At 37.3% G+C, this 25,284-nt stretch overlaps 2 protein-coding genes and 1 long non-coding RNA gene across 3 annotated transcripts; 2 read left to right on the top strand and 1 right to left on the bottom strand.

The window, feature by feature from the left end:
* Positions 1 to 7: 7 nt before the first annotated feature.
* Positions 8 to 1,466, bottom strand: LOC134822421 (kidney mitochondrial carrier protein 1-like). Its single transcript, XM_063833481.1, has one exon. The coding sequence runs from the start codon at positions 1,412 to 1,414 to the stop codon at positions 518 to 520; it is 897 nt and encodes a 298-aa protein (XP_063689551.1). The 5' UTR covers positions 1,415 to 1,466; the 3' UTR covers positions 8 to 517.
* Positions 1,467 to 12,461: 10,995 nt separating this feature from the next.
* On the top strand, positions 12,462 to 13,309 carry LOC134822437 (uncharacterized). The gene is made up of 3 exons (XR_010161186.1): positions 12,462 to 12,581; positions 12,745 to 12,927; positions 13,237 to 13,309. It is a non-coding gene; the product is annotated as an uncharacterized LOC134822437 (long non-coding RNA).
* Positions 13,310 to 13,427: 118 nt separating this feature from the next.
* LOC134817254 (uncharacterized) lies at positions 13,428 to 15,326 on the top strand. Its single transcript, XM_063826423.1, has 3 exons — positions 13,428 to 13,483; positions 13,610 to 14,738; positions 15,303 to 15,326. The coding sequence occupies exons 1-3, from the start codon at positions 13,428 to 13,430 to the stop codon at positions 15,324 to 15,326; spliced, it is 1,209 nt and encodes a 402-aa protein (XP_063682493.1).
* The last annotated feature ends 9,958 nt before the right edge of the window (positions 15,327 to 25,284 follow it).

Genomic DNA, 25,284 nt, shown 5'->3' with positions numbered 1-25,284 from the left:
ACATTGATTTAGAAATAGATTTGAAAAGCTTTTAAATAGATTAAAAGCTTCGAATAGCCAGCAAAAACATACAACACATACCAGTAAAAATTATGTTCAAAGTTGAATTCACCTCGTACCAAAACTTGGTACTCAAAATATCATAAAATCACTTTCCGTAAGCAATATCTGAATCTAACAACACTCTCTAGAAGTGAGAGATTGTACCCATTTATCTAACAATAATCATATATAAAATATGAAATCATAAATTATTTAAAACTGCCACTTTTTAAAGCGCATGCAAAATTATAGGAGAAGGTAGTCCTCATGACAGGACACAATGTGCCTACCTTGCTTTTGTCCAACTTGATGAGTTTTCTGATAGTTTTTTAATATATTTGTTTACATAATGTGGATTCATAAATTACAGTGTCCATTAACCTAGCAGTAATGAGTTTCCTTCCTCTTGAGAGTCCCTGAGATGCCGAGAACATTAAATCAGTAGGTTCACAATCCAGTACAAAACATATAAATTTTAAAAGTAAGAGTGATCTCTTTCGTTCTTCCACTGATCTAACTTTCGGAATTGTTCCAATGAAATGTAGAAAGCCACGTTCCAAGGTCCATTCCTGCACCACGCTGGAAAAGCTCCCTTCCAAAGAGCTCGTCTGCCTTCATTGCTGATGGTTAGCCTGCACATGTCCAAGAAACCCTCATACACCCTGATGTCCGTTCTGTATGTCCTTTGTTGCATGATCCTTGTCTTGGCTGTGTCAAAGGGCTGAGAAAAAGCGATTCCAACAGCTGATGCAACCAGTGCAGCTAAAAACTGAGTTTTTATTGAATCATCCCATCCTAGGCTGTTGGTGAGGCCATCTTTAACGAAGACATAACAAGGGATTTCAACACCATTCACCACTGCTGCTCTTTTGGCATTGGGCCACTTACCTTGGTACAAACTACTGATTCCACCTTTATTGTAAATTCTTTTGAATGTACTGAAAATTGTCCGCTTAGTTGTCTGAGCAGTGGACTGGGAAAGAACTTTCATCCTATCAATAGGGGTGGTAATGACAGATCCGATGACTCCAGCTGTCATCCCCAAGGAAACAAGAAAAGGCAGGTTTTTATCTGAGCCTCCTCTTTCATTCCACAGTGACTTGCCAGTGAAAAAGATCCCAAACCTTAGTGTTCCATAGGTTGCTTGCCTTAAGGCAGCAAATCTAAACCCATTGTAGAGAGATGCAAAACCTTCCTCAAAAATCACTGACCTCAGAGTATGAAAAGTTCCCCGATATTTGATAGCTGTTAGAGCGTCATCTGTTATTTGTCCTTGAACCTGGAGGCGAATCTTACATGTATCTATGGGGTAACTCACAAACTCAGCAAAAACTGCTGAGATTCCACCGTACACAAAGGCTTCGAGAGGCATCTTATCACAGAGGATTCAACTGGAATATCTGCTTGAGGCTCATTTTTACCTGAATTTAATAAAATTCATTATAATTATTAAAACTTAAATCGAAATTAAGATACAATTTAGCATGTTAAAAGTACATGCTACATACATAAATAGCATTTGCACTGCAGAAACTGTAAGCATAATGCACAAATGTTTGCAGTTTCAGAACAGAGCACCAGTTATAAATCGTAATTGAATAGTGGAGGTGACCACAGCAAGCTCCCAAAAACATGCAACAAAATCACTCGAAATATGTGCCGTTAGTAGGTATCAAAAAGATATCTATGTGAATATTATCATTTTTGCAATTATTACTCAAGTGGAAATTTTACCAACATTCCAGCCAAAGGATCAAAACAGAATTTGATCATTACATAGTATAACGAGGCATACCTAAACAAGTTCCTAACATGTGCAAGAACAAGAGAGTTTGACAACCAGGCACTTGACCATACATTCTTCCAACTAGAGCACTGTAAACCACTTTTCAAGCAACAAAACATCATGGCTTTCAAAAATTTATATACATATCAATCACACTTTTATGGAATTTTTTAAAATACTGAAATTAAGGTGCCCAGCATCACTGCAACAGCATTATCAGCCATCTTCTAGAAAGGAAACCACTTTCATTTCACAACTCCCATCTAATGACTTTATATCAAGATCCACCAAAATTTGGAGCACAATTGCACCTAAACCTAAGCTTTTTGACTACTCCTACAAGATTAGCCTTGCTAAAAGTCGCCTGGAAAAGAGAAGATTTGGAGACTATACACGAATATGTGGGGTTTAAATTTGGTATTAGTAATTTTAGGGTTCGACCGAAAATGTTGGTCGGTTAGTTTTCTTAATAGGGAGCAGTCACTGTCATTAGAGTTATCAGATTAGGAGCGACAATTAGAATCTAATTTGACATATTGTGGCCCAGAAATCAGTGAAACCTAGAATGGCGGTAAAATGCTAGCGCGCCTTGTTATGCGTGCTAACATACTTGCTGCTGAAAATAAAGAAGTGTATCCATGATAATGTCGTTTTATTTGGCGGCAGCGCCTGCCAATACCTGGATTATATTGTGATTAACTTAAAATTCAATGAATTTTAAGTTAATCATTCCATTCAGCACCATACCTGTTTTGAGCATTCATCAATGACTTTTGTAATTTATTCTTAACAGAATAACAAGAGGAATTAAAATTAAATGAGCCAATTTTACAAAACTCGTTCCACAGCCACGCTGATTTACAGATAAATTGTTTAGTTGGAGAAGGTGTGATTAACATATTGTCTTTCCTATGAGATATGGTGAACAAAGAGTACATTGAAATTGGTACTCTTGTCTTAATTATCTTTAAAAATTCCATTAGGCAACGTAGTCTATACAGGTTCTCTACAGCTAGTAATTAATGTTTTGCAAATAGAGGTTTGGTAGACTCCTTAACATAAAAATCGCAACCCCAACGTTGGGAGCCAAACGGTCTAACTCTAGCACATGTTTTGAATTTGTCTACATACCTTTAATGGTGTCCGAATAGAATTCTTATACATTTCTTTTGGGTAATAAATAGTGGTTTTAATTAACTGGATGTTAGGAATACCTCCCCAGACAGAAATAGCAAAATTGAAAATTTTAGAAACCTAAATAAAAAAGTTGGCCCTTTTTGACCCCTTGCCCAGATTTTATGGGGGCGTGGCCCCCCTACCCCCCCTCCAGTGGCGTAACGAAGGGCCCCGCTGACCCCACTGTGCAGGGGGGCGCCGTCTTAGGGGGGCGCCAAATCGTCGTTTGAATGTGGGACAATTTCGAAAACTTAACTAAAGTACTAGCAAAACTGCGCGTTTTGCTCTAGATACACACTTTTTTAGAGATTTTACCGGCGTATCCTCTAAAATCACCTAATTTGTTCAATTTTAGGGAGGGGCACCAAAAGGGGAGGGGGCGCCTTTTCGGCAGGGGGGCGCCAACAGGCAACGTTACGCCACTGCCCCCTCCCCCCCCCCCGCTTCCTGCACCCCTGGGCAGTAACATAAGCTTTATAAATTAGTAGTAAAACAAATTTTTAGTAAAACAAATTTTATTTTATACCCACAATCAATTCATATTTAGTTCAAATATTTAAAGTCAAAATAACCATTTCACATAAGTGGTTATATTATAATAAAATAATTTGTGATAAATTAATAAATTAATTTACACTCAAAAATGAACAAAATATACACAATTTTTACCTAGTGCAACACTGGTTCAGCGCGCGGCTGATCAAAAAAGTTTGATTTGATTTACTAACTACAGTGTACAGCGTACATGAAAAAATTACTTACTGAATCTTTTAATACTAGACACATTTTAATTCAGATGATGTTCAATGAGTTAGCCACAAAAATGTTCAAATTATGTAGGAGGGTAAAGGACACAATTGCTAGTAGTGCTTCTTTGTGCCCGTTGACTACAATGAACATTTTGCGGAGTTTCTCCAGACGACTTTTATCGGAGTGCGTGTTATTTACTTGGTTATGCACAAGCCAGGCCAACATTTTGTTTTTGTGTCAGCCGTGCTACCAGGTTGCAGAGTATTTTAAACACTAAACAATTATACACTATACAAATTTGCTAATACAATATCATGCAGAGTCCGATCTAGCTGCAAACGTCAGACACCACAGTTCAGCCGCCAAGTACCGTTTAAGTGAACACCGAAACACGAGGTTTAGGTGTCATTTTGTAAATCACTTTATGGATGGATAATTCAGTAATTGTTATGCCATGGGTCTGATTAACGGCCAAGAATAAACGTACGTGCGCGCTTAAGAAACCCGCGCAAATGTTGAGGTAGGGAGTAGCTGCGGCGCGCTTTTAACATATATTACGTATAGCGCCGTACGGAAACGGCAATATTTAAGTAATTAAGTATTTGTTTACATAAATTCCACGTTTTTATCAATAATCTAGCATGGTCCAAAACTGTTAAAGTTGTCATTATGCCACTCATTATCGAACCTGCTTTGGGCATCTAGAAGAGATCGGTTTAGCCTTGATTTGATTGAGTTACAGGATGTGTTCACAAAGTCAGGTTTATTCTGTGGATTGGAGTCCTTGAATTGATTCCAAAGCCAAGAAGATTTATAAATAAAGTTATGGCTTGGCTTTGGTGGTATTAGACGGTCATCCCTCAGTTCAGACATGTTAAGTAAAGAGTAGAGAGATATGGGTACCCTATATTTCACTATTTTAAAAAGTTCAATTAAATTATATAAATAGCAAATTGGAGTCTAGTTTCCGATTTTGTTACTTGTCCAATGTTTTTTAGATTTGTTTCCGTTTTTTATTGCGAGAGTTCCCACATTTTTTGGTAGAGAATGCTCAACATAATATATGACATACATGCTTGACTGCTTTATTGACCCTGCAGGCACCGGGGGCAAACATCCCAACAAAAAGAAACAAATATAATATAACAATTGCTATATCGATAAAGTGGCTTAGTGCAGTAGTCTTACTATCCCTGGCATGAGGGGTGCCGTTTTAGGGGCGCCAAATTGTCGTTTAAATATGGGAAATGGCCACATAAACGACCCATTTCAACAAAAAAAAAAAAAAGAAAAAAAAAAAAAAAAAAAAAAGGGGGGACCCCCAACCCATGTAGCTGAGACACCTCACAGCAAGTAGACCAAAGTGGCTCTTGCTTGTGAAAGGTGCGTCAACTACCCGCCGAAGCGGTGGGTTGGGAGTCCCCCCTGGGATCATTTCGTCCGTAAAATTATATACAACATAAAATAGTACAGTAAAATATCAAAATTTACATAAACAAATCTAGGAGACCTCAAAGCTCGTCTTCTGGGGGATGAGGTTGAAGGAGATGTCATGCAGTTCAAGATGCTGGGCCGTTGATCTTCCTCTGATTCCTCTTAGTGCAATGAGTGTACTTCTTAACAGATCAAATCTGAATCGTGTTCTGATATGATTTTTGACTTGGCTCTTGGCTTCTTTTTTATGGTCAGCTATCATCTCAGAGACACGATCTACAAATACAGTGCATAGGGGTCCCATACCTCCAGAGGTTGTGAAGACTAGAGGGACAAAGGATCCTTTCTCTGACTGAAGTACTCTCTCTTCATACAAATCTTTCTTTTCTTTCTCGTGATCTTTATAGATCTTATCTAGCGTCTTAAATGTGTTTGTGTCACAGTTAGGATGTGTGACCCTAATGTCAAAGAATGTTCTTTCAAAGGGTGCATACAATCCGACAGCTGCAACATCAAGACGGGCTTCATCTTGGGTGTTTGTCTTTCTTGAGAAGGAGCTTGGTTGGACTGTCAGGAGTGCTGGTTCTATCCTTACATCTTTACACTTTGCTTCTCGGAGGAAGAAAGCAGCAGTATCTCTAATAGCGTTGTGGCGCATGCTAACGTATCCGCCTAGTTTACAGTCAAGGGCGTGGTAGATACTGTTAACATTTCCACAAGCACATTTAGAGGGCACTCCTTGGATCTTCCAACCATACCTTAAGCGTATGCTGTCTTGGAACTCCTGCCTGTTCAGAACATAGTTTCGAGGTCTTTCAGTGGTAGTGTCGAAAGCCATGTTGAGGCTCCCTTCTCTCTTGCTTGGTCTAAGTGGTTCTTTAGTTGATGATCTGATTCTTTGTGGAGCACCTTGAACCTTTGAGAGAGAAACTCCTCTTTCTGTTTCCTCAGTTCTTCTTTCTTTTCTTTTATCTTGCCCATGTCCAGCTTGGTGATATCCGGGTCTTGTTGGTTGATCAAACTCACGTGGTCTTTAGTTACCGCTACTGAGTAAGCATATTCACGGGATGTTATTCTGACAGGATTGATGATGCCTAGCCCGCCACAACGAACAGGAATTTCGAGGATGTCTCTCTCGTGCTGGTTGACTGGACGACCGAGGAGGGCTGGAATGAGCACATGCATGATCTTGCTCTCCAGTGGGGCAAAGTACTCTGCAATGTCAGGTATTGTTCTCATGAAGAACCTCCATCGGTGGCATATTCCTTTGGTGAAGGCTGAACGACCCATTTCAATATTTATGTTTCTCTAATTCGGTAAATTTTTTCTAACTGTGTAACCACATAAGCAATAAGGTAAAAAATCCATTTATACCAATTCAGTATCTAATCAACCAATTGCGGAAAGTTACGTTAAAGATAATAAGTATGTCAAATGTAGAAGCAATTTTTGAGGATAAAGCATATATATAATAAATTGTTTACTGGGCGGTGTTCAGCTCGAATAATAGAGCTTTAGAGTCGAATAGAGATTTGACAGGCTGATCAGCCTGTCAAATCTCTATTCGACTCTAAAGCTCTATTATTCTTTATGATTATTATAAATCTCTATTATGATTATAAACATAAATATAATAACCTGGGGTCCCCAGGTGGCCTTGTAGCGCGATGCGTTACTGTGCCGCGCCGCGCACTCAATGAGGCTTCTCACAGCTTCTTTGGCTAGATCGGCGAGATGCGCTACTGTGCCGCGCCGAGCTGCCATGAATTGACATCGTCAATTAACAGCTGTGGCCAGGTAAATAGAGAAAAGACAATTTTTTTTAGAGAAAAGACAATTTTATTATTTATCACCAATTCAATACATAATCAATAAATATATATCCGAATAAATTTGATTTAAAATTAAATGAAACAAGTATGCTAGCAGCTAGCGCGCTTGTACTTAATAAATATTCACGCTGTTAAAAATGGGTCTTACCACACCGCCACTCACATTAGCACAGTTGGTGAACGGACCCAGGCGCTGTTAAGCTTTTATGAGCCCTGGTTGACTGCTGAGAGTGGCGACGGGTCTGACATTAATTTTATTTTAGTTTTCCCTATATTCCAATAAAATTTTAGTTTTAAGTTAAATGATTTTTATGCGATATTTAAGTTGAAGCTGCTTGCAATACATTATTGCTTGAAAATTGTTTAAATATGCTCGCTATACGCTTAATTTTTAGATACCGTATGTATATGTACACATCAGCTCATAATACTAAATAACAATAATAAATAAATTAAAAGCATGAAGAGGTCCAAAACCAGTTCAAGCATGCGACATTGCGACACCAGGATGAATACATTGACATCGGAAGCTGCAAGCTTATTAACGTTTGATTCCACGATGATCCGTTATTATGCAGTCACCTTCAGGCGGTGTCGACGGATCATCCGAAAAGGGTTTTTGACAGGCTGTGCCCTTACCATAATTAAACCGCGCTCACTAAATCGCTCGCCCAAACTTTTTTCATTTAACTATTAATGCGTATTTTCGCATTGGATAAATTGCAAAATTGGTTTTGCTGTCAGGAGTGCTGCGCTGGTTCTATATCCTCAGTAGTTTGCTTCAAGCTCAGTTAACGTCTAGCCTTAATAACACCTTATTCAGTTATTCTATACTTCATATTTGACTACACTATTTACTCGATTAAAAGTCTGTGATTCATGATCAAAGGTATAGCATGTTAATTTCGAGTGATTAAAACTTAAAGTTCATCGCCAATGGTCAATTTGTGCTTTCGTTAACAATTTCAGGTTTACTGCCGAGTTTTGTGGAAATCTACCGGATCAGGATGTCTCCATCCATTCGTGTCCCACTAAAGCTTCATCAAAAACAAGGTACATATACGTACACTTAGAACACCTTCACCATTCAACTCTACTCCAGCTTCTATCAATCACGATTTTTCACTATCACTGTTTCATACATCTTTCAGCAGTGCAACTTCATTATAAGCAGCTGTTTCTGGTTTCGATTGTTAATCATATTTTTAAGGTTTGAAGTGTCGTTTTTTCCATGAATTTGCTGGTATGTAAAATTAGGTGGCTTACGTAATAATATCGATTGACAGCAATGTAAATAATGTAAATGTTAGTGAACACTCAAATTATTTGTTGTCATTCCTTATTTATGGTTGTTCTTGTCTCAGTGATTTTATGTAGTCGCAATTTATTTAAGCTGACTATCAAAACCTTCCCCGCAGCTTGTTTTAACATAATATCATTTGAAATCATAATTGGACAGTGGTCTCCCAAAGAGAGTGCTCCTTAAAATACCCAAACTCAGACGCCTAACATCACTGCACCAGCAATATGAGTTATCATGTAGAAAGGAAACCAATCTCACTGCTCAATTCCCATTATATTAAAAGATTTTATATTTAGATCTTCTAAAATCTGGAGCACGTCATAGCGCCAAAACTCAAGCTTCTTGACTACTCCTATAAAGATAGCCTCGCTCAAAGATAAAACATCCGATAACTCGCTACAATTACAAATAATATACTACAAACAATGTATATGGACACGTTCATTTGAGTTTGAGGATATTGGTAAACAAAAATGATAGCGTTTTCGACGATAGTGGCTTAATTTTGACATATATTAACCTAGCACGTTCAGAAGTTCTGAACATTATAGCCACGTAACCCATACTCCCATATGCACTGCTCAGATAGAAAATCTTTTGTTGTTAGGCACTATAATGGTTCAAATGTCACATTTTGTGTGACTTAGTTAACTGCAGTTGTCTAACTATCATTCCTTGGTCTGAAATATAGTAGATTAGGTCAATCTAACAATTATGATACAACATTGGTTAAAGGGCACGGATCAATGAAACAAGAAATTCAATGAAACAAGAAATTTAATTTTAGCACATTTTTACAGAATAAAAAGATGTAAAACATAAAATATAATGCCCATATTTTGGTGTATGACTTTTTGTCCTTGACTGCAAGTTTGGTTTTGGAAGGACAGGTAACTAACGGGGCAAGGAATGCGCGTGCCTGGAAGCTTTTGCACACACCGAAACGCTAGTTCAGTTAAGTTTATAGAGACAAGGCTAAGATTAGGACTAGAAGAAAAATTGTAAGCAGACATTAGGGGTTCTGTTTATAGTTGTTATTATAGGTTACAGTCTTGTTGTGACAAAAAGTCTACACTAAAACATTCTTTAGTTTATATTGTGTAGTTCAAGGATATAAAATGCAGCTTCAAGCTTTCAAGGTGGATATTGGAGAGCTGGCGAAAGATTATGGCCTTTGTATCAATGGTTATAATAAGCTATAAATATCTTAAACTATACAGTGCTAATTAAGATTTCTTTAAACTTCATTCTCAAATTAGATTTTAAAAATTCAAAAGTAAATATACAATAATTTTATTAAAACTTTCTCACACCTCACACATACTTTACTCACAGGACAAGACTTGGAAAACAGTAGCCTAGGGTAATTTTAATTGAGATGTGTGTGACCAGCCAGTTATAATGTTTGGGAAATAAGATTTGCGCAGTCAAAATCTTTGACAGTCCAATCAAGCAGGGCGTGATTATGTTGATTCGTTAATAGCGCACGTTTTAGCTTACCTCGCAAGCACATTACATTAGTAGTAAAGTCAGTCATTCTGAATTTTGGGGTTAAATGTTAAAAATTTTGGTTGATCTAGTGTTGTGATTGTCAGGTGGGTCTGCCTGACAGATTAGAAGGCAGGGTTTCCTCGAGGAACATGTGTAACCCTCATGTAAGGATATTGGAGCACGGAATTTCATTATCTTGTAGAGCTCGAGGTAACTGTGGTATGTATAGAGATTTTGTATAGCTAGAATATTATTATGCTTAAATATCGGTTTGGTGTGCTCTTTTATGAAAACTTTTTGGTCAAGTTTCTGGTGTCCTATAGGCGTGCACAAGTCTTAAACTTATCAAGGTATGCCAGCCTGTCACCAAATAGTACTCTGAGACAGTACTTCTGAGCAGTAAATAATGAGCTTATACGTTGTTTCGCTGCCCCACCCCATACAGATATACAGTAGGAAAGATGTGATTCGAACAGGGTATAATATAATTGTTCATGGTTTAGAAATTCTGGAAGGGAGCAGCGAAGTCTACATAAAGTGGATGTGGAATGATTTAGAGTTCGCTTAAGAGCTTTAATGTGATCTTCCCATGATAGGTTCTCGTCAATTATAACACCCAGAAATTTTGCGGATGAAACCTTTTTGATCAAGGAAAGTTGTCTATAGTTAATACAACTTCAGGGTGTGATAAAGTCTCTAACTTAGAACCTGCCATGGTGGGTTTGAAGTGTATGTAGCAGCACTTGTACATGTTTATATGTAACTTATTCGCTCTCATATAAGACTTTAATGATGACAAAAGCTCATTTACATCGAACGGTTACAAGGCAATATTTGGGTAACTTTGTCACACTCAGAATACCATACCTCTATTCTACTGTGAGGTGTCCTCAAAGACCTTTTAACTCATTATTTGATGGTTGATCTACCAATCATAGCCCTAAAATATTTTGTTTCGAATAGTTACCTAATTCAGGCACTTGGTTATTGGGAAATGAGGTTAATTCTGTCACAATATATGGAATTTTAAATTTTGGGCGAATTATTTATATCTGATTTTGGTTTGAAAGGCGGGAAAACTTTATCAATGTAGTTGATGCAAGTTAAGATCAATCGATGTTTACATTGTCACAAAAAATGATACAAAATCGTAAATAGGTTAAAAACAATGATTTATATAGAATGAAATAGTCTCTTATAATAACTCTTATAATAACTGATGCGATGTGACAAAGTAAACATGTCTTGCCCCTATTTTGAAGATCTATATATTCTATGACTCTATTAGAATTCAACATTCTTCCAGAAACGATTGGTAGAATATTGTCTAGAACATCAGAGCTCAAGTTTAACAATTTTAGGTTAAATTTGTCAAAGTCACTAAAAATGTGACAAAATTAACTTTTCCTGCCCCAACAATATCAAGATAGTGTGTAAAAATTGACATATGATGCTTTATTGCCTATATTAATCGATACAAACTACGAACAAGATCTGTTAATCTGATGACGATTACCTAAGTCTAATAATAACTGATGTGACAAAGTAAACATGTTTTGCCCTATTTTGAAGATCTATAACTCTATTAGAATTCAGCATTCTTTCAGAAACGATTGGTAGAATATTGTCTAGAACATCAGAGCTCAAGTTTAACAATTTTAGGTTAAATTTGTCAAAGTCACTAAAAATGTGACAAAATTAACTTTTCCTGCCCCAACAATATCAAGATAGTGTGTTAAAATTGACATATGATGCTTAATTGCCTATATTAATCGATCCAAACTACAAAAAAAAAGATCTGTTAATCTGATGACGATTACCTAACTCTTATAATAACTGATGTGGCAAAGTAAACATGTCTTGCCTCTATTTTGAAGATCTATAACTCTATTAGAATACTATGTAACTTTATCATCAATGAACTAGTTATTTTGCCAGCAAGGAGCTAACAGAGTTATAATAATTTTTTGTGACGAAATAACCCTATTTTTGACCATGTTGCGGTAGTTTAATTGTGACACTGTTAACATATTACCACCCGATAATGATTTATGTGACTGGTGCGTGGTACTAGCAGTGTTGTTTGATCCATCTATCAATATTAGCTTGCTCACTGTGACCACGGGTTTTCTAATAGTACATAATATAAGGGGTTTAAGCTGGTATATCATTATTTGTTCAATTTCACACATGTTCAGATATCATCAAGATTATGCGACAAAGTAAACTTGTTTGTGCCTTCTGTGTTTTAATTCCTTACGACTATTATAATATAATAACAATTCCTAGCACTTCCAGGCCATCAAATAAACCTACACTACTCAGCATTGCTTATCAGGGCCAGGGTGCCCTAAACATTCTTCACATGTTTTCTTAAACCGTTTCAGTCACCGGCTACACCACCCAGTCTAAGTACCTTCTCTGTTCTAGCCGTACCAGGGTCCTAGCCATACCAGCGTTCCTTACGCTCAGTACTAGCACATAACTGGTAGTCCCATAACGAGCACAATCGCCCCTACTTAACAACACTCGTCGACGCTCCCTGTACTTGTATTTTGGACATTTACTTTACTATCAATTAATTGAGTATTAAATAACAATCAGATTAATCAATAACTAATTACCCACATTTCCAGGTCACCGTCAGTCCGAGTGTCCATTGTGATTGCCTGAACTTCAGGTCTTACCCAGAATTACCGTGCAAACATTTATTGGCGGTTATTCGTGAGTCGAACGTTGAATGGACCGATCTTCCGCTTTCATTCAGGTAAGAAACGGATCATTTAAGTAATTATGAATAACCTATTTTGAACAGCGTAAAACTAGTTGTTTGATCATTGCATCCTCTTGTATGATGTATCTGATAAGAACGCTATGCCTATTTTGATACGGATTCTATAACAATTAATTTCATTGACACTGTATCGCAGGCACAATCCTCACCTATGCACGGATCCTGGTGCTAGCTGTTCGACTCAAGAAGTTAGTCTTCCACTAACAGTACACGATAGTCTTCCACAAGACCAGAGCCCGAAGAAAACAGATAAAAACACTGAGGGAGACCTAAATGCAACATTCGGAAAGCTTGCAGATCTTAGGAGCATGATCTATAAGTTCGTTTTTATTACGCTATAGTTTAGATATCTTGTATTAAGTTGAAAAGGTGTTATTCGAGTGTTATAAAAAATGTCGATGGTTAGGCTCCTAAATTGAAAGGACAGATAGGTAGATAGGGTAAAAGGTAGAAGTATTAGGTGACCTAGAATAACATCTGGAAATCCAAACTTTCAAGAAACCTTAAAATAATATTGTTCAAAGCGGCTTGCAAATCATTACTAGTGTGCGAATCACAAACCTGATGAACAATACCGTGACACAACAAAATTTGCGACTATCTGTATATTTACTCATAATTTTTTCAGTGTTGCTCCTGAAAATAGACGTGAGATGAGAGACCTTGTCACAAGTGTTATTGATGGGATGCTTCTTCCACGGTAAGTAAAATAAATTAAATAACAAAAGTAGATAGATAAAGTGAATATTTAACAAGTTAACACTTTAACACAAAGGTTAATTGATAAAATTAACAATCACCATGTAAACATGCGAGGTCATGAAAGCCCTGAACAACCCCCTCCTTCATGAAGAGCTAGCTAAAGTGTTCAACGAGTCTTTCGAGAAAAACATTCACATTGAAGCAATAGGAGCAGGCATCCTTACACCACTGGCTAAGCCTGGTAAAACTCGCGGCCCAGTTAAGTCGATATGACCATTGACCCTGCTGAATGTTTCTAGAAAGATCCTGTCACTGATAGTGCTAAACAGAATAGAGAGAGCTGTGGACAACTTCACCGGACCGTTCCAAGCTGCCGACAAAGCTGGCAAGAGCTGTGCCGACCTAGTTTGGGCACAGAGCATGCTCATATCTGTAGTAAAGAAGAAGGAGTTTGAATGGAACAAAGTGAGTATTGACATGTCAGCTGCCTTCAATACCATCCGCAGAGGTACAACAATCAGACTACTAGAAGCTGCAGGATGCTCCAGAGACGACCTGAGGCTTGTACAATACCTCATGGCTAACACCACTCTAGTAGTCAGAGTGTGTTCTACTGACTCAGAGATGTTCTCTTTCAACATAGGAGCCTCCCAAGGAGACAGCACAGCTGGTAAATTGTATACCCTCAATCTAGCTGGAGCTGTAGTGCACATAAGAGCAGTCCTCCCCTCAAGACCCAACCCTCCGATAGCCGATAACCACATGCCTCTTGAGTCCGGCTATTCAGACGATGTAAAGAAGATTGGTGAAGATATGGAGGAGTTACAGGATATCTTTCAGATCTCCAAGAATATTCTCAGTGAATGGAGTCTCTTTGTCAATGACACAAAGACAAAGTTTACCAGAGTGTATTTAGAAGAAGTTGGTGCCTGCGACGAGTGGGATAATGAGCTAAGAGGAAAAGAGGAGTGGAGAAACGAGACGCTTCTTGGTACTAAGCTTGGATCAGAGCAGGATGTTACTAATAGAATAAATAAAGCTAACACCGCCTTCTTGTCATTTGACAAGCTGTGGTGCCAGGGATCAGAGAGGAGTCAGATAACTGAAAAGAGAAAGATCAAACTCTACGACTCACTAGTAGTATCAGTGCTCCTGTACAACTGCTGCTGCTGGGCCGTACTTCAGCATGTTCTAGAGTCTGTAGATGTTTTTCAGAGGAAGCACCTCAAGCGCATCCTACACATCTATTGGTCTAGCTCAATATCTAACAAGGCCCTCTACGCTCGTACCCAGACCAGGCCCCTTTCCGAGAGAGTGGAAAAGGCACGGTGGACAATGCTAGGTCATGTTCTACGCAGTGACAACGACACGCCTGCCTACCAGTCTCTGTTATTTGCTACACTAGGATGTCAAACGCTAAAGGGACGAGTGGGTAGACATAGGACTAATTTGTATGATATTATTGTGAAAAAGGACCTATTTAAGAGACACATTTATTTGAAAAACGAAGATGATTTTACCAACTTAGTGAACTTAGCAAGAGTAGGATGGAGGAGTTTATTTACTTTGAGACATATTGAACGAATGAGTCTTCGTTAGCGTAAATAGGCCAGCACTTTGCTGAGCCTCTTTAGGTGCTCTTTTGTTTATAGATGTTATTATATATGTAAACATGTAAACGAACAATTTATGAATTTGTGAAAAGGTGAAATTGTGAAAATCAGTTCTTTACGTGTCAACTGTTATGTGAAGCTGAAAAATATTATTTGTATTTTATAGCTGGACAATGACCGACGGTCAGAATTATGAGGACTACCAGATCCTGGTGGAACCTAAGCGATCCATGATATCACGACAGGCCCTAAATGACCGTTGCTAATGACCGCTGCTAATGTTATTATATATGTATATGTTACTATCTTGCTGTTCAAATATGTGTATTGCAATGAACATATATTTTTTCGACGATGTATCAAAACATTTAACATTCAGGCTTTTGGAGATGACAAAGATTGACATGACGGTAACAGCAACTCGGGACGATTTGTCACTGTTGTCAACGACTTCTCGGGCAGAAAAGCGGACGGACTTCGCAGATTCGCTCCCAAAGCGAGCAAAAAAAAGCGAAAGAAGTTTCCCGAAAGGAAACTAAATTGTGGTTTCGGATCAGACTCTGATTTCGAGAATGATGTATGATTTGGTCGAATTTTATGAATTTAAATCTGATTTTTGTTTTATTTTATTGCATCATTTATTGCTTTATTAATTTTTTCTTTTTTACAAAACAAGTTGTTTTCATTTTAATACATATATAATGAATGAAACCATCTCCTCTTGATTCCCTGTTCTACGTAACACTTATTATGAGTCTCCGATCGCTTAAAAGAGGAAAAATGTATCTGTTCATTGTTCAAGTAGGTCATTAAAATGGATTAGTTGCTTACCCAAATATTATATTCAGAAAAACAGCAAGCGAGCATTATTGGAATTGTTGTTAAAGCAACCTCAAACAAATTGATAGATTATTAATACACAAATGCTGTATGCTATTGAGAGTACACTTACAGCGAACCACGCTGATAGTATGCTATAATTTCAAATAATACTGGATATAGTGAACTGTATTTCCCAATAATACTGGAGATAAATGTACTGTATTTTCAAATAATACTGGAGATAAGTGTACTGTATTTTTCATTAATACTGGGGATAAGTGTACTGTATTTTCCATTAATACTGGAGATAAGTGTACTGTATTTTCCAATAATACTGGAGATAAGTAAACTGTATTTTCCAATAATACTAGAGATAAGTGTACTGTATTTTCCAATAATACTGGGGATAAGTGTACTGTATTTTCCAATAATACTGGAGATAAATGTACTGTATTTCCCAATAATACTGGAGATAAGTGTACTGTATTTTCCAATAATACTGGAGATAAGTGTACTGTATTTCCAATAATACTGGAGATAAGTGTACTGTATTTTCCAATAATACTGGAGATAAGTGTACTGTATTTCCCAATAATACTGGAGATAAGTGTACTGTATTTTCCATTAATACGTGCGTTTTGTGTGTAGTTTTGTTACGCGTTGATTATTGAGCTCTCTTATCTCATCTCTTATCGCTACAATTTAACGACGACTCAGCTGCTAGTTTGTGTCTGGTGCTGTACAATTCTGAATACATTATGGGAAATGTGGACTTTGACTCTACAATGTGGTCATGTAAATATTTGACCATGTTTGGTGAAGCTGCTAATGATCTTGGTATTTGGGCTGAGGAAGTGATGAAGACATTAAACTGTGATGAAGATAGTCATTTTACATTAGACAAGTTCAAGAAACCAAACAAGGACGTTTTAGTAAAGCACCTTTTTGATGCATTTCAGGGTATTATTGCATATAAGGAAGCTTTTCTAACAGCGACAACAAAACTAGAGGAAATGAAAAGTGACATGATTAATGCTCAGAAATCAGTTATTCAGTTGCAAGGGGAACTCTTGGACATTAAGACTAAGGATCTAGAATCAGTCCAGAGAACTGTTCAAACCGCTGTAGAAAATACTGTTCAAGCTGAGATTAAGTCTTACAGTGCTGCTGTGTCAAAACACTCCCCCAGCTCTGCATCCACTTTCACAGCAGAGAACTTGAAGAAAGTAGTTCAGAATGTGGTAGCTGAAGAGGATCGCAGCAGAAATGTGTTGATTTTTGGTCTAAAGGAGGAAGCAGGAGAGAAACTTGGGGATAAAATTTGCGATGTGTTTGAACAAATGGCAGAGAAGCCACGCTTTGAAGCTGCTCGAGTTGGGAATAAAGCTGCTGAAAAACATAGAGCTGTCAAAGTATCATTTGGAAGCTCTAGCACCGTTCATCAGATACTGATTAAAGCTAAAGAACTCAGACTGTCTCAGTGTTTCAAAACTGTCTTTATTTCACCGGATCGGTCGCCGGAGGAGCGTGAAGTACATAGACAGTTGGTTCTAGATTTGAAGAGGAAGGTCACGGAAAATCCTAATAAACGTTATTTTATCAGGACTGGTAAAATTTGTGAGAAAGATGAGTGAGATATAATAGTTTATTTCTTATCTAATAAAATAGTTTTTACATATTTTTTGGCCATTTTTACATGAACTCTTACACTACTGGGAATATACATGCATTCTGGAGTTTTAAATTATCACTTTTGTCACCACGCCAGCCGCTTTGAAGTCGGCAATTTTTATTTTTAATAATATTGGTTGTTGATATAAGCGGGATATAAATACTCTATTTCATTTCATTTCATTTCATTTCATAAGTGTACTGTATTTTCCATTAATACTGGAGATAAGTGTACTGTATTTTCCAATAATACTAGAGATAAGTGTACTGTATTTTCCAATAATACTAGAGATAAGTGTACCTACTGTATTTTCCAATAATACTAGAGATAGGTGTACTGTATTTTCCAATAATACTGGAGATAAGTGTACTGTTTTTTCCATTAATACTGGAGATAAGTGTACTGTATTTTCAAATAATACTGGAGATAACTGTACTGTATTTTCCATTAATTATATTGTAGGTTAGTGTACTGTATTTTCAAATAATACTGGAGATAAGTGTACTGTATTTCCAATAATACTGGAGATAAGTGTACTGTATTTCCCAATAATACTGGAGATAAGTGTACTGTATTTCCAATAATACTGGAGATAAGTGTACTGTATTTCCCAATAATACTGGAGATAAGTGTACTGTATTTTCCAATAATACTAGAGATAAGTGTACTGTATTTTCCAATAATATTGGAGATATAAAGTGAATGTTTGTTAGGGCCCGGACGGTGCCGGTGGTTCTAATGACCATTTACTAAAATACATAAATACAAAATACAATATACAGGGTGGGCCAAAAGTCAGTACCCATACGTTGGCTTTAATAGCTCCGCCGTGTTTTATATTTGAGAGCTGTTGCTTTGCAGATGGCATACTGTACTTACTGGTTCGAGGATTCCGTCGTCAAAATTTGAAAATTCGAATATTTTAGACCACGCCCATTCAATATTAAAACACCTATATTGTTTTCTCTGAACATGCTGAACGCCTAATTTTTTCAGAGACGGTAGATTATCAAATGTTGCATATGATCTGAAAACATGAGGCAAAACGGATTAGAAATGACGAAGTTATCAAGCATTTTCTGTATCTCGTTAACAAAATTGACTGGGTGATTATGTGACACCGTGACACGACACCTTAATTGGGCACCCTTAACAATTCACATAATGTTTAACGGGGTAGTTAACGGGGTCACCTTATCACGTGATTAGGTAAACCAATCACCTGATCACACGTAATGAATAAACTCGTTATGCTTCATATCTCGGTCATCTGAGAAGCTACAGTTCTAATTCTTTCAGGACAAACGTAATTCGAATGGCCAAACACAATTCAATAACATTTAGCTTGATCCGACTATCCAAACTATCAAATACATGTGAAAATGAACTTCCATTTGAAAAAAATGAACGCGAATATTTTTCGTGTTGACAAATTCCTCGAACCAGTGGTGGTACTAAGTCATGCCAGAAGGAAGTATTTAAATTGGGCACTCAGTGACTGAGCTATAAAGGCCAACGTATGGGTACTGACTTTTGGCCCACCCTGTAGTATAAATATTATAATCAGAAGTTTTATAAATCCTATCCGTCCAAGTTAAACTTATATTTTCCAATGTGGAAAGCATATTTGAAGTCTATTATTTTGCTTTCCCAATTATATATTAGCAATAAGGAAGTGCTACTACTAAAATGACAACGAACCACTCTGACTACCGATAAAAAGAGTTTTGATGTCTGTATAGACTTATCAGGTGGCCTTTTTAATGATCCAGATATGGCAATATCTGGTCTCTGAAAACCACAAATATTGACTTATCCGCGGGCGCGGAACGTTTTGAGTGAACTTTGCTAGTAGGCAGAACATATGGTTCGCCGGTGCTAAATTATCACAGATAACTAACGCGCATTTATAGGAGACGCGCAAAAGTTGAAATTGTTATTACGGTTTGGGCGAGCGATTTAGAAAGAGCCTAATTAAACTGAACCATTGCCTGGTACGATGTAAACATGAGTGGTGGATAAGAGAGCCGCGCAAGCGCTCGCGCCGCGAGCATTTGTACTGTGTCGCTCTGACAAATAGCACTTGAATAATTTAGCTACCAAGACGTAAATCGCGCGTTACGTAAAGTATCATTTTTCCCTTCGGATAAAGCGAACGGTACACCCGCGTGTAACCTTCTTCAATGGGTTGTGTGCGTGTTTGGTGGAGTGAGTGTATAATGTAATGATTGAATGAATCTTTTTCTTTTGTGGTGTATATATGATGTGAGTGACAGGTGTAAAATGTAAAAGATATAAATATAAATGGGGGTCTTTTCATAGGAAAGTGTTGAAGTTTAAGTCCTGCCAGTTAATATTGTTAGGTCGGTGTTGAGCCTTCATGATAGAATACTTCAATTGGGATTTAATTGAGCCTAGAGAACCTATTTTACCACGTGCATTTGACTGTTCAAGAAACGTATTCCATAGATTTGCCCCTTTATATGCGAAATTGTGAGATGAGTGTGGTGTCACAAATCTGTCATCTCTGAGCTGAGACTTCTTAAATAGAGAATACATGGATATGGGCTGATGACTCTTCACTATCTTCATTGTTTCAGTAATGCATCTGTATCTATATATGTTATGTACTGTCATTAGTTCCTTAGATTGGAAAATCGGTTTTGTTGATTCTCTAGAGTGGAATTCTGCCCCAAGTATTTGGCAGCGATGTGGCCTTACTTGTCTATCACCAGTCTTCCTCAAGCTGATACATATAGAACACGGTTTAATGTGAGGTATAGTTGATTCATTGGATATTTGACCTTTCTTGTTTATACTGCACTGGATTGGCCTGCTACGAGAACAAGTTTTAAACTTGTCGCTAAATGCTTCCGAGTCCCCAAATAAGATTCGGACACATTTCTTCTGTGCAAGGAATAGCGGTGAAAGCTTATTAATTGATACACCACCCCATACAGTTATACCGTATCCTAGATGAGATTCAAAAAGAGTGTGGTATATCTGTTTGTACAGCTGGCTGGGGAGGGAGTTTTTTACCCGATAAATACGGCCACATATACTGTTTAATTTCTTAGTTAGTTTCTCGATATGAGGTGTCCAACTCAGTTTGTCATCTATAATAACACCTAGAAATTTCGTTTCAGTAACCTGTTTGATCGGGATTCCATCAATTTCTAGATTCAAGTCATTTTCAGTATTATCAATGGTCTTACCTTTAGTAGGCGAGAAGTACATGTAACAAGATTTTTTAACATTAATGTGCAGTAGATTATGGCGCATATATTGGCACACAGAGTCAAGAATTTCATTCGCTATTTTGTATGCTAGTTCCTTAGTTTCAGCAGCTACAAAGATGTTTGTGTCATCTGCAAATAGTACAAACTTTCCTAATGTACTACATCTATAGATGTCATTTATATAGATAAGAAAGAGCAAGGGGCCCAAAACGGATCCTTGTGGTACGCCTAGTTTAACTGGGAGAGGCTCTGATTCTTCACCAAGTACACTAACATACTGGTATCTATTATTTAGATAGCTGGAGAGCAGCTTTAGTGCGTTTCCTCTAACTCCGTAATTACTAAGTTTCTTAAGTAGCATATCAAATGGTAAGGTATCAAATGCTTTAGAGAGATCGATAAATATTCCTAATACGTGGTTTTTATTATTCCGTTTTTCTTCGACATGATTTACGGAGTAATTAAGAGCATGACTTGTCGAGTGGTTTTTTCGAAAGCCGAACTGATTTTCGAATATTATTCCTCGAGATAAGAAAAAGTTGTATAATCTACTGTAAATAATTTTTTCAAATATTTTGCCAAATACTGGTAATGTTGATACTGGCCTGTAATTCTCGAGTAATTCCTCATCTTCTTTTTTATATATCGGGGTTATCTTACCCGTTTTCAGTTGATCAGGGAAGACACCTTCATTCATGCAGTTGTTATAAATTCTGGCAAGATGTTCTGATATAGTTTGACTACACTGCTTCATTACATGTGCCGGTATGTCGCTAGCTTAACCGTTATTAAATTCACTTATAATTTGTATTATTTCAGAGCTTGTACATTCAGCGAGATAAATACTTGACGGACAGGACTGTGGCAAGTAGTCAGTGAATGATTTAGCAATTATAGGATCTTCATCAATCCTCCTCTCATAGACCTCGTTCAGATTGGAGGCGATTGACACAAAGTACTTGTTAAATTCATGAGCAATAACTCGTCGACAAATAACACGCTCATTGTTTATCATGAATGACGGTTTCATTTGCTTATTTTGCTTTCCTCGCACTTTATTAATTAACTGCCAGGTTTTTTTACTGTCACCCTGACACTCCTCAATTTTGTTGCACGTGTAGTGGCGTTGAGCTAATCGTATTACGTGTTTAACTCTCCTACGTTTGTCAGTAAAATTAGCATGCTTTTCCCTGGCATCATTACAAGGATTGCAGTGACAGGCTTCCTTGATCTCACGACAAAGTTTACCTGGATTATGCAAACATTTCTCTCTCTTCGCTTTATGCCAGTGGTCGTGCAGCTTATGTTTTTTATTTATAGACGCGATTAATCCTCCTGTTATCCACGGATTTCTAATTGGCGTTCTTTTGGAGACTTTAGGTTTACTGAGTTTACATGATTTGTCTAGATTCGTTTTGAATGTGTCATGAAATTCATTAAAGTTTCTTGGTGGATGCTCAGAGAAATCTTGGTTTAAAGACGAAACAAGAAGTCGAACGTTCGATTCACTGTAATCATAATATTGGGTATGTTTAACTTGAGGTTCAGAGTTAGTTACAGCTAAGTCTTCAAAAATATGGAAAACTGGCAGATGATGCGAGATTCTGTCAGATACTGTACCTGAGGCAACAACCTTGTTAACATCATTTGTGTAAATGTTGTCAATACACGTTTGATTACATCCCGGTTTCTCGTGCGTGTGTGTTGATATAAGAGGTGAGAAACTAGCACTAAACATTATCTCCTCGAGATTGTTAACTTCTTTACTATTAGCATGAAGGTTGACGTTAAAATCTCCCATTATGTATGCAGATCTTTTAGGCAATATCTGGAGTATTCTGGATAATTCTGTCAGGAAGCTTGCAAAATTACCGCTGGGTGGTCGGTAAATAACCCCAAAAGTTACTTCTTCTGAGTTTTTACGACTAGTTACGAATAGTGATTCTAAATTCTCGGTTACGTCTGACGCAAGTTCGTTCACAATACTGCTAAGTCTATCTTGAACATATAATGCTACACCAGTTCCTTTGGATTTATTACCTACAGTATTCTGGTAAAAACTATTGTAGTTAGGAATTGAATACACGGTGCTTTCATCAGGACCTATGTTAGTTTCTGATAAACCTATTACGGTGAAGTTTTGGTTAATGCGGTGCAGTTCAGTTAATAGACTATCAAAATTGCTTTTATTGCCATCAATGTTAAGAAAGTAGGAGCTGGAAAACTTTTTAAGGTTTTCTCCATGCGATGAGTTGATTTCATTAGCAGAATAAGCTTGGCATTTGTCTAAGATTGAGGATATTTTATATGTTTCGTCATGTGCTTCTGGTGAGGTTGTGTCATCTATAAAGTGTTTGAAGGGATTATACTTGTGTACTATTTTGTCTTTGCATGAAAAGCAATAGAAGTTGTCATTAATAATTTGTGCTTTTGATTGTGAAAAACACTTTGAGTGGGCAATACAATTACATCTACTGCACTCAAACAACGGCTGACCCATGTAAACATTTTTCAGGCAATGGTTACAGTTTTCTCTCAAGATTTTGTTGATCATACCTGGCGATCATCAGGACTAGGTAAGCTTGCAGCTTGCGATATCGGCTCGTTCTGTGTCTTGCTAGGGGTTAAATTGTAAGAATTGAGCTGGAGCCAGCTTATTATGTTAATAATAAAAAACTTGTATCACGTTGTGACCTTGACCATTGTTAATGATCTGGCCCGGCGCGCGCTACTTTGTAGCACGTGCCATCGAGAAGAAAGCGGCGCGCGCTACTTCGAAGAAATTTAGACGAGTAACATCCGTCAAGTCGTGACCCCCATTTGCCATTGTCGTTTCACTAAGATTGTAAGATGCATTTTACGATACAGGGGAGCCGCGCACTCGATCGTGCGCGGCGGGTCACCTACGACAAAAAGAAACATAACGATTTTTTAAATTTCATCCATATTTGTGATGTGGCAAAAAACGTACTTTCATAAATTTTTATTTCACTGGGAAGTTTGATTAAGTTTTTAAAACATGTATTATATTATATTATATATTACTTGATTGACGATGTCAATCCATTGAGATCGTTGCTACTTGCTTTGCAATCGACGAGCAACGATGCGAAGCAAGAATGCTAGTTTGCGCGGCGCGTCGAAGCGGCGAAGTCCTCCAAATATATTACGTACCTATGGTGTAAAAACGAAACGGCTATTACACGGCAACCGGCTTGACTGGCCTTAACGGGGCGCTCCCTGGTCAAAGGATAGGGCGACTAGAACTAACTGAACCTGTATTAAACAAGGTCTAAAACCTAATAAACTGCTCCCGATAAACGAGGAGTAAGGAACGATATATCTGTTTTAAACGAGATATGTGCTGGCAATTTAGTGACAATTCCCGATGAACGAGGAATTAAAACTAAAGCTAAAATATACTGCTCCCGATGAACGAGGAGTCAAATAAACGCAACTGTATAAAACGAGCTACGGATGCACCTGTCTGAAACAAGATACAAACCTAGTATTTAAACTCCCGGTAAACGAGGAGATGAGGACTCAGCAACTCGCGGTAGTGGCTGCACGTAGATCTGACAGTGAACTCCGGTGAGCTGCGATGTGGTGACTCAGTCTGTTTAAAAACAAGAAAGGTGGAAGGCTGCCGGAGTCTGTGTTTTAAACAAGACTTAAATTTAGTGTACTGTACCAAATAAAACGCTCTCGTATAACGGTCGAAAACTTTATAACTCAAAACCCGACGAATGCCCGGTTACATTTACAGAAGTGTCTATTTTCCAAAATCTCTCCCTTATCTCTAAAATAGGGCTCGTAAAAATGTGATAAATAAACAAACGGCCGAACGAACTAAAGATAAGAAAGTAAATGTACGAATATGAAATAGAAACGTGAGATAACATTAAAATAAAAGTGGCAAAAAAACGATGAATTAAATATTAAAATGTGAAATAAAACCTAAACTGAGGACTACAAAACTACACCATACTCCCCGGGACAATTTGATCGATTTGATCCTCGCCTATAAATGAGGCGTAGATCGAATTGACTAAAACTTTAAAAAAACTCCACTAATACAATCAATAATAAATATCCAATAAAATATTTAAAAAATATAAATATCAAAATACCAATGAAATATCATATCATTATCTGTCCCCTTATCAAAAGAAATAAACTCGATCGATTCGATCCGAATTGACTAAATCCCCACTACAATATAACAATCAATAATAAATATCCAATAAAATTTTAAAAAATATAAGTCTCAAAATACCAATGAGATATCATATCATTATCTGTCCCCTTATCAAAACAAATAAACTCGATCGATTCGATCCGAATTGACTAAATCCCCACTACAATACAATCAATAATAAATATCCAATAAAATTTAAAAATATAAGTCTCAAAATACCAATGAAATATCATATCATTATCTGTCCCCTTATCAAAACAAATAAACTAAAATGGCACTCATTTAAAACAAGAGGCACTCCCATGATGATGGCACTCTGTATCAAACAAGAGGCACTCCCATGATGATGGCACTCTGTATCAAACAAGAGGCACTCCAAACGATGACGGCACTCTGTATCAAACAAGAGGCACTCCCATGATGATGGCAC

Source organism: Bolinopsis microptera, chromosome 1 (genome assembly GCF_026151205.1).
Source record: "Bolinopsis microptera isolate Bmic1 chromosome 1, MBARI_Bmic_1.0, whole genome shotgun sequence".
Lineage (NCBI taxonomy): Eukaryota > Metazoa > Ctenophora > Tentaculata > Lobata > Bolinopsidae > Bolinopsis > Bolinopsis microptera.
The sequence above is the reverse complement of the archived record's forward strand: the minus strand, read 5'-3'. Positions and strand labels throughout refer to the sequence as shown.

Excerpts from the sequence above, each read along its gene's own strand:
- LOC134817254 (XM_063826423.1), top strand. The coding sequence starts at position 13,428 with ATGAAAGCCCTGAACAACCCCCTCCTTCATGAAGAGCTAGCTAAAGTG. Across the intron at positions 13,484-13,609 it reads CTAGCTAAAGTGTTCAACGA|AAAGATCCTGTCACTGATAG; the intron begins GTCTTTCGAGAA and ends GAATGTTTCTAG. Across the intron at positions 14,739-15,302 it reads GTCAAACGCTAAAGGGACGA|GCTTTTGGAGATGACAAAGA; the intron begins GTGGGTAGACAT and ends TTTAACATTCAG.
- LOC134822421 (XM_063833481.1), bottom strand. The coding sequence starts at position 1,414 with ATGCCTCTCGAAGCCTTTGTGTACGGTGGAATCTCAGCAGTTTTTGCT.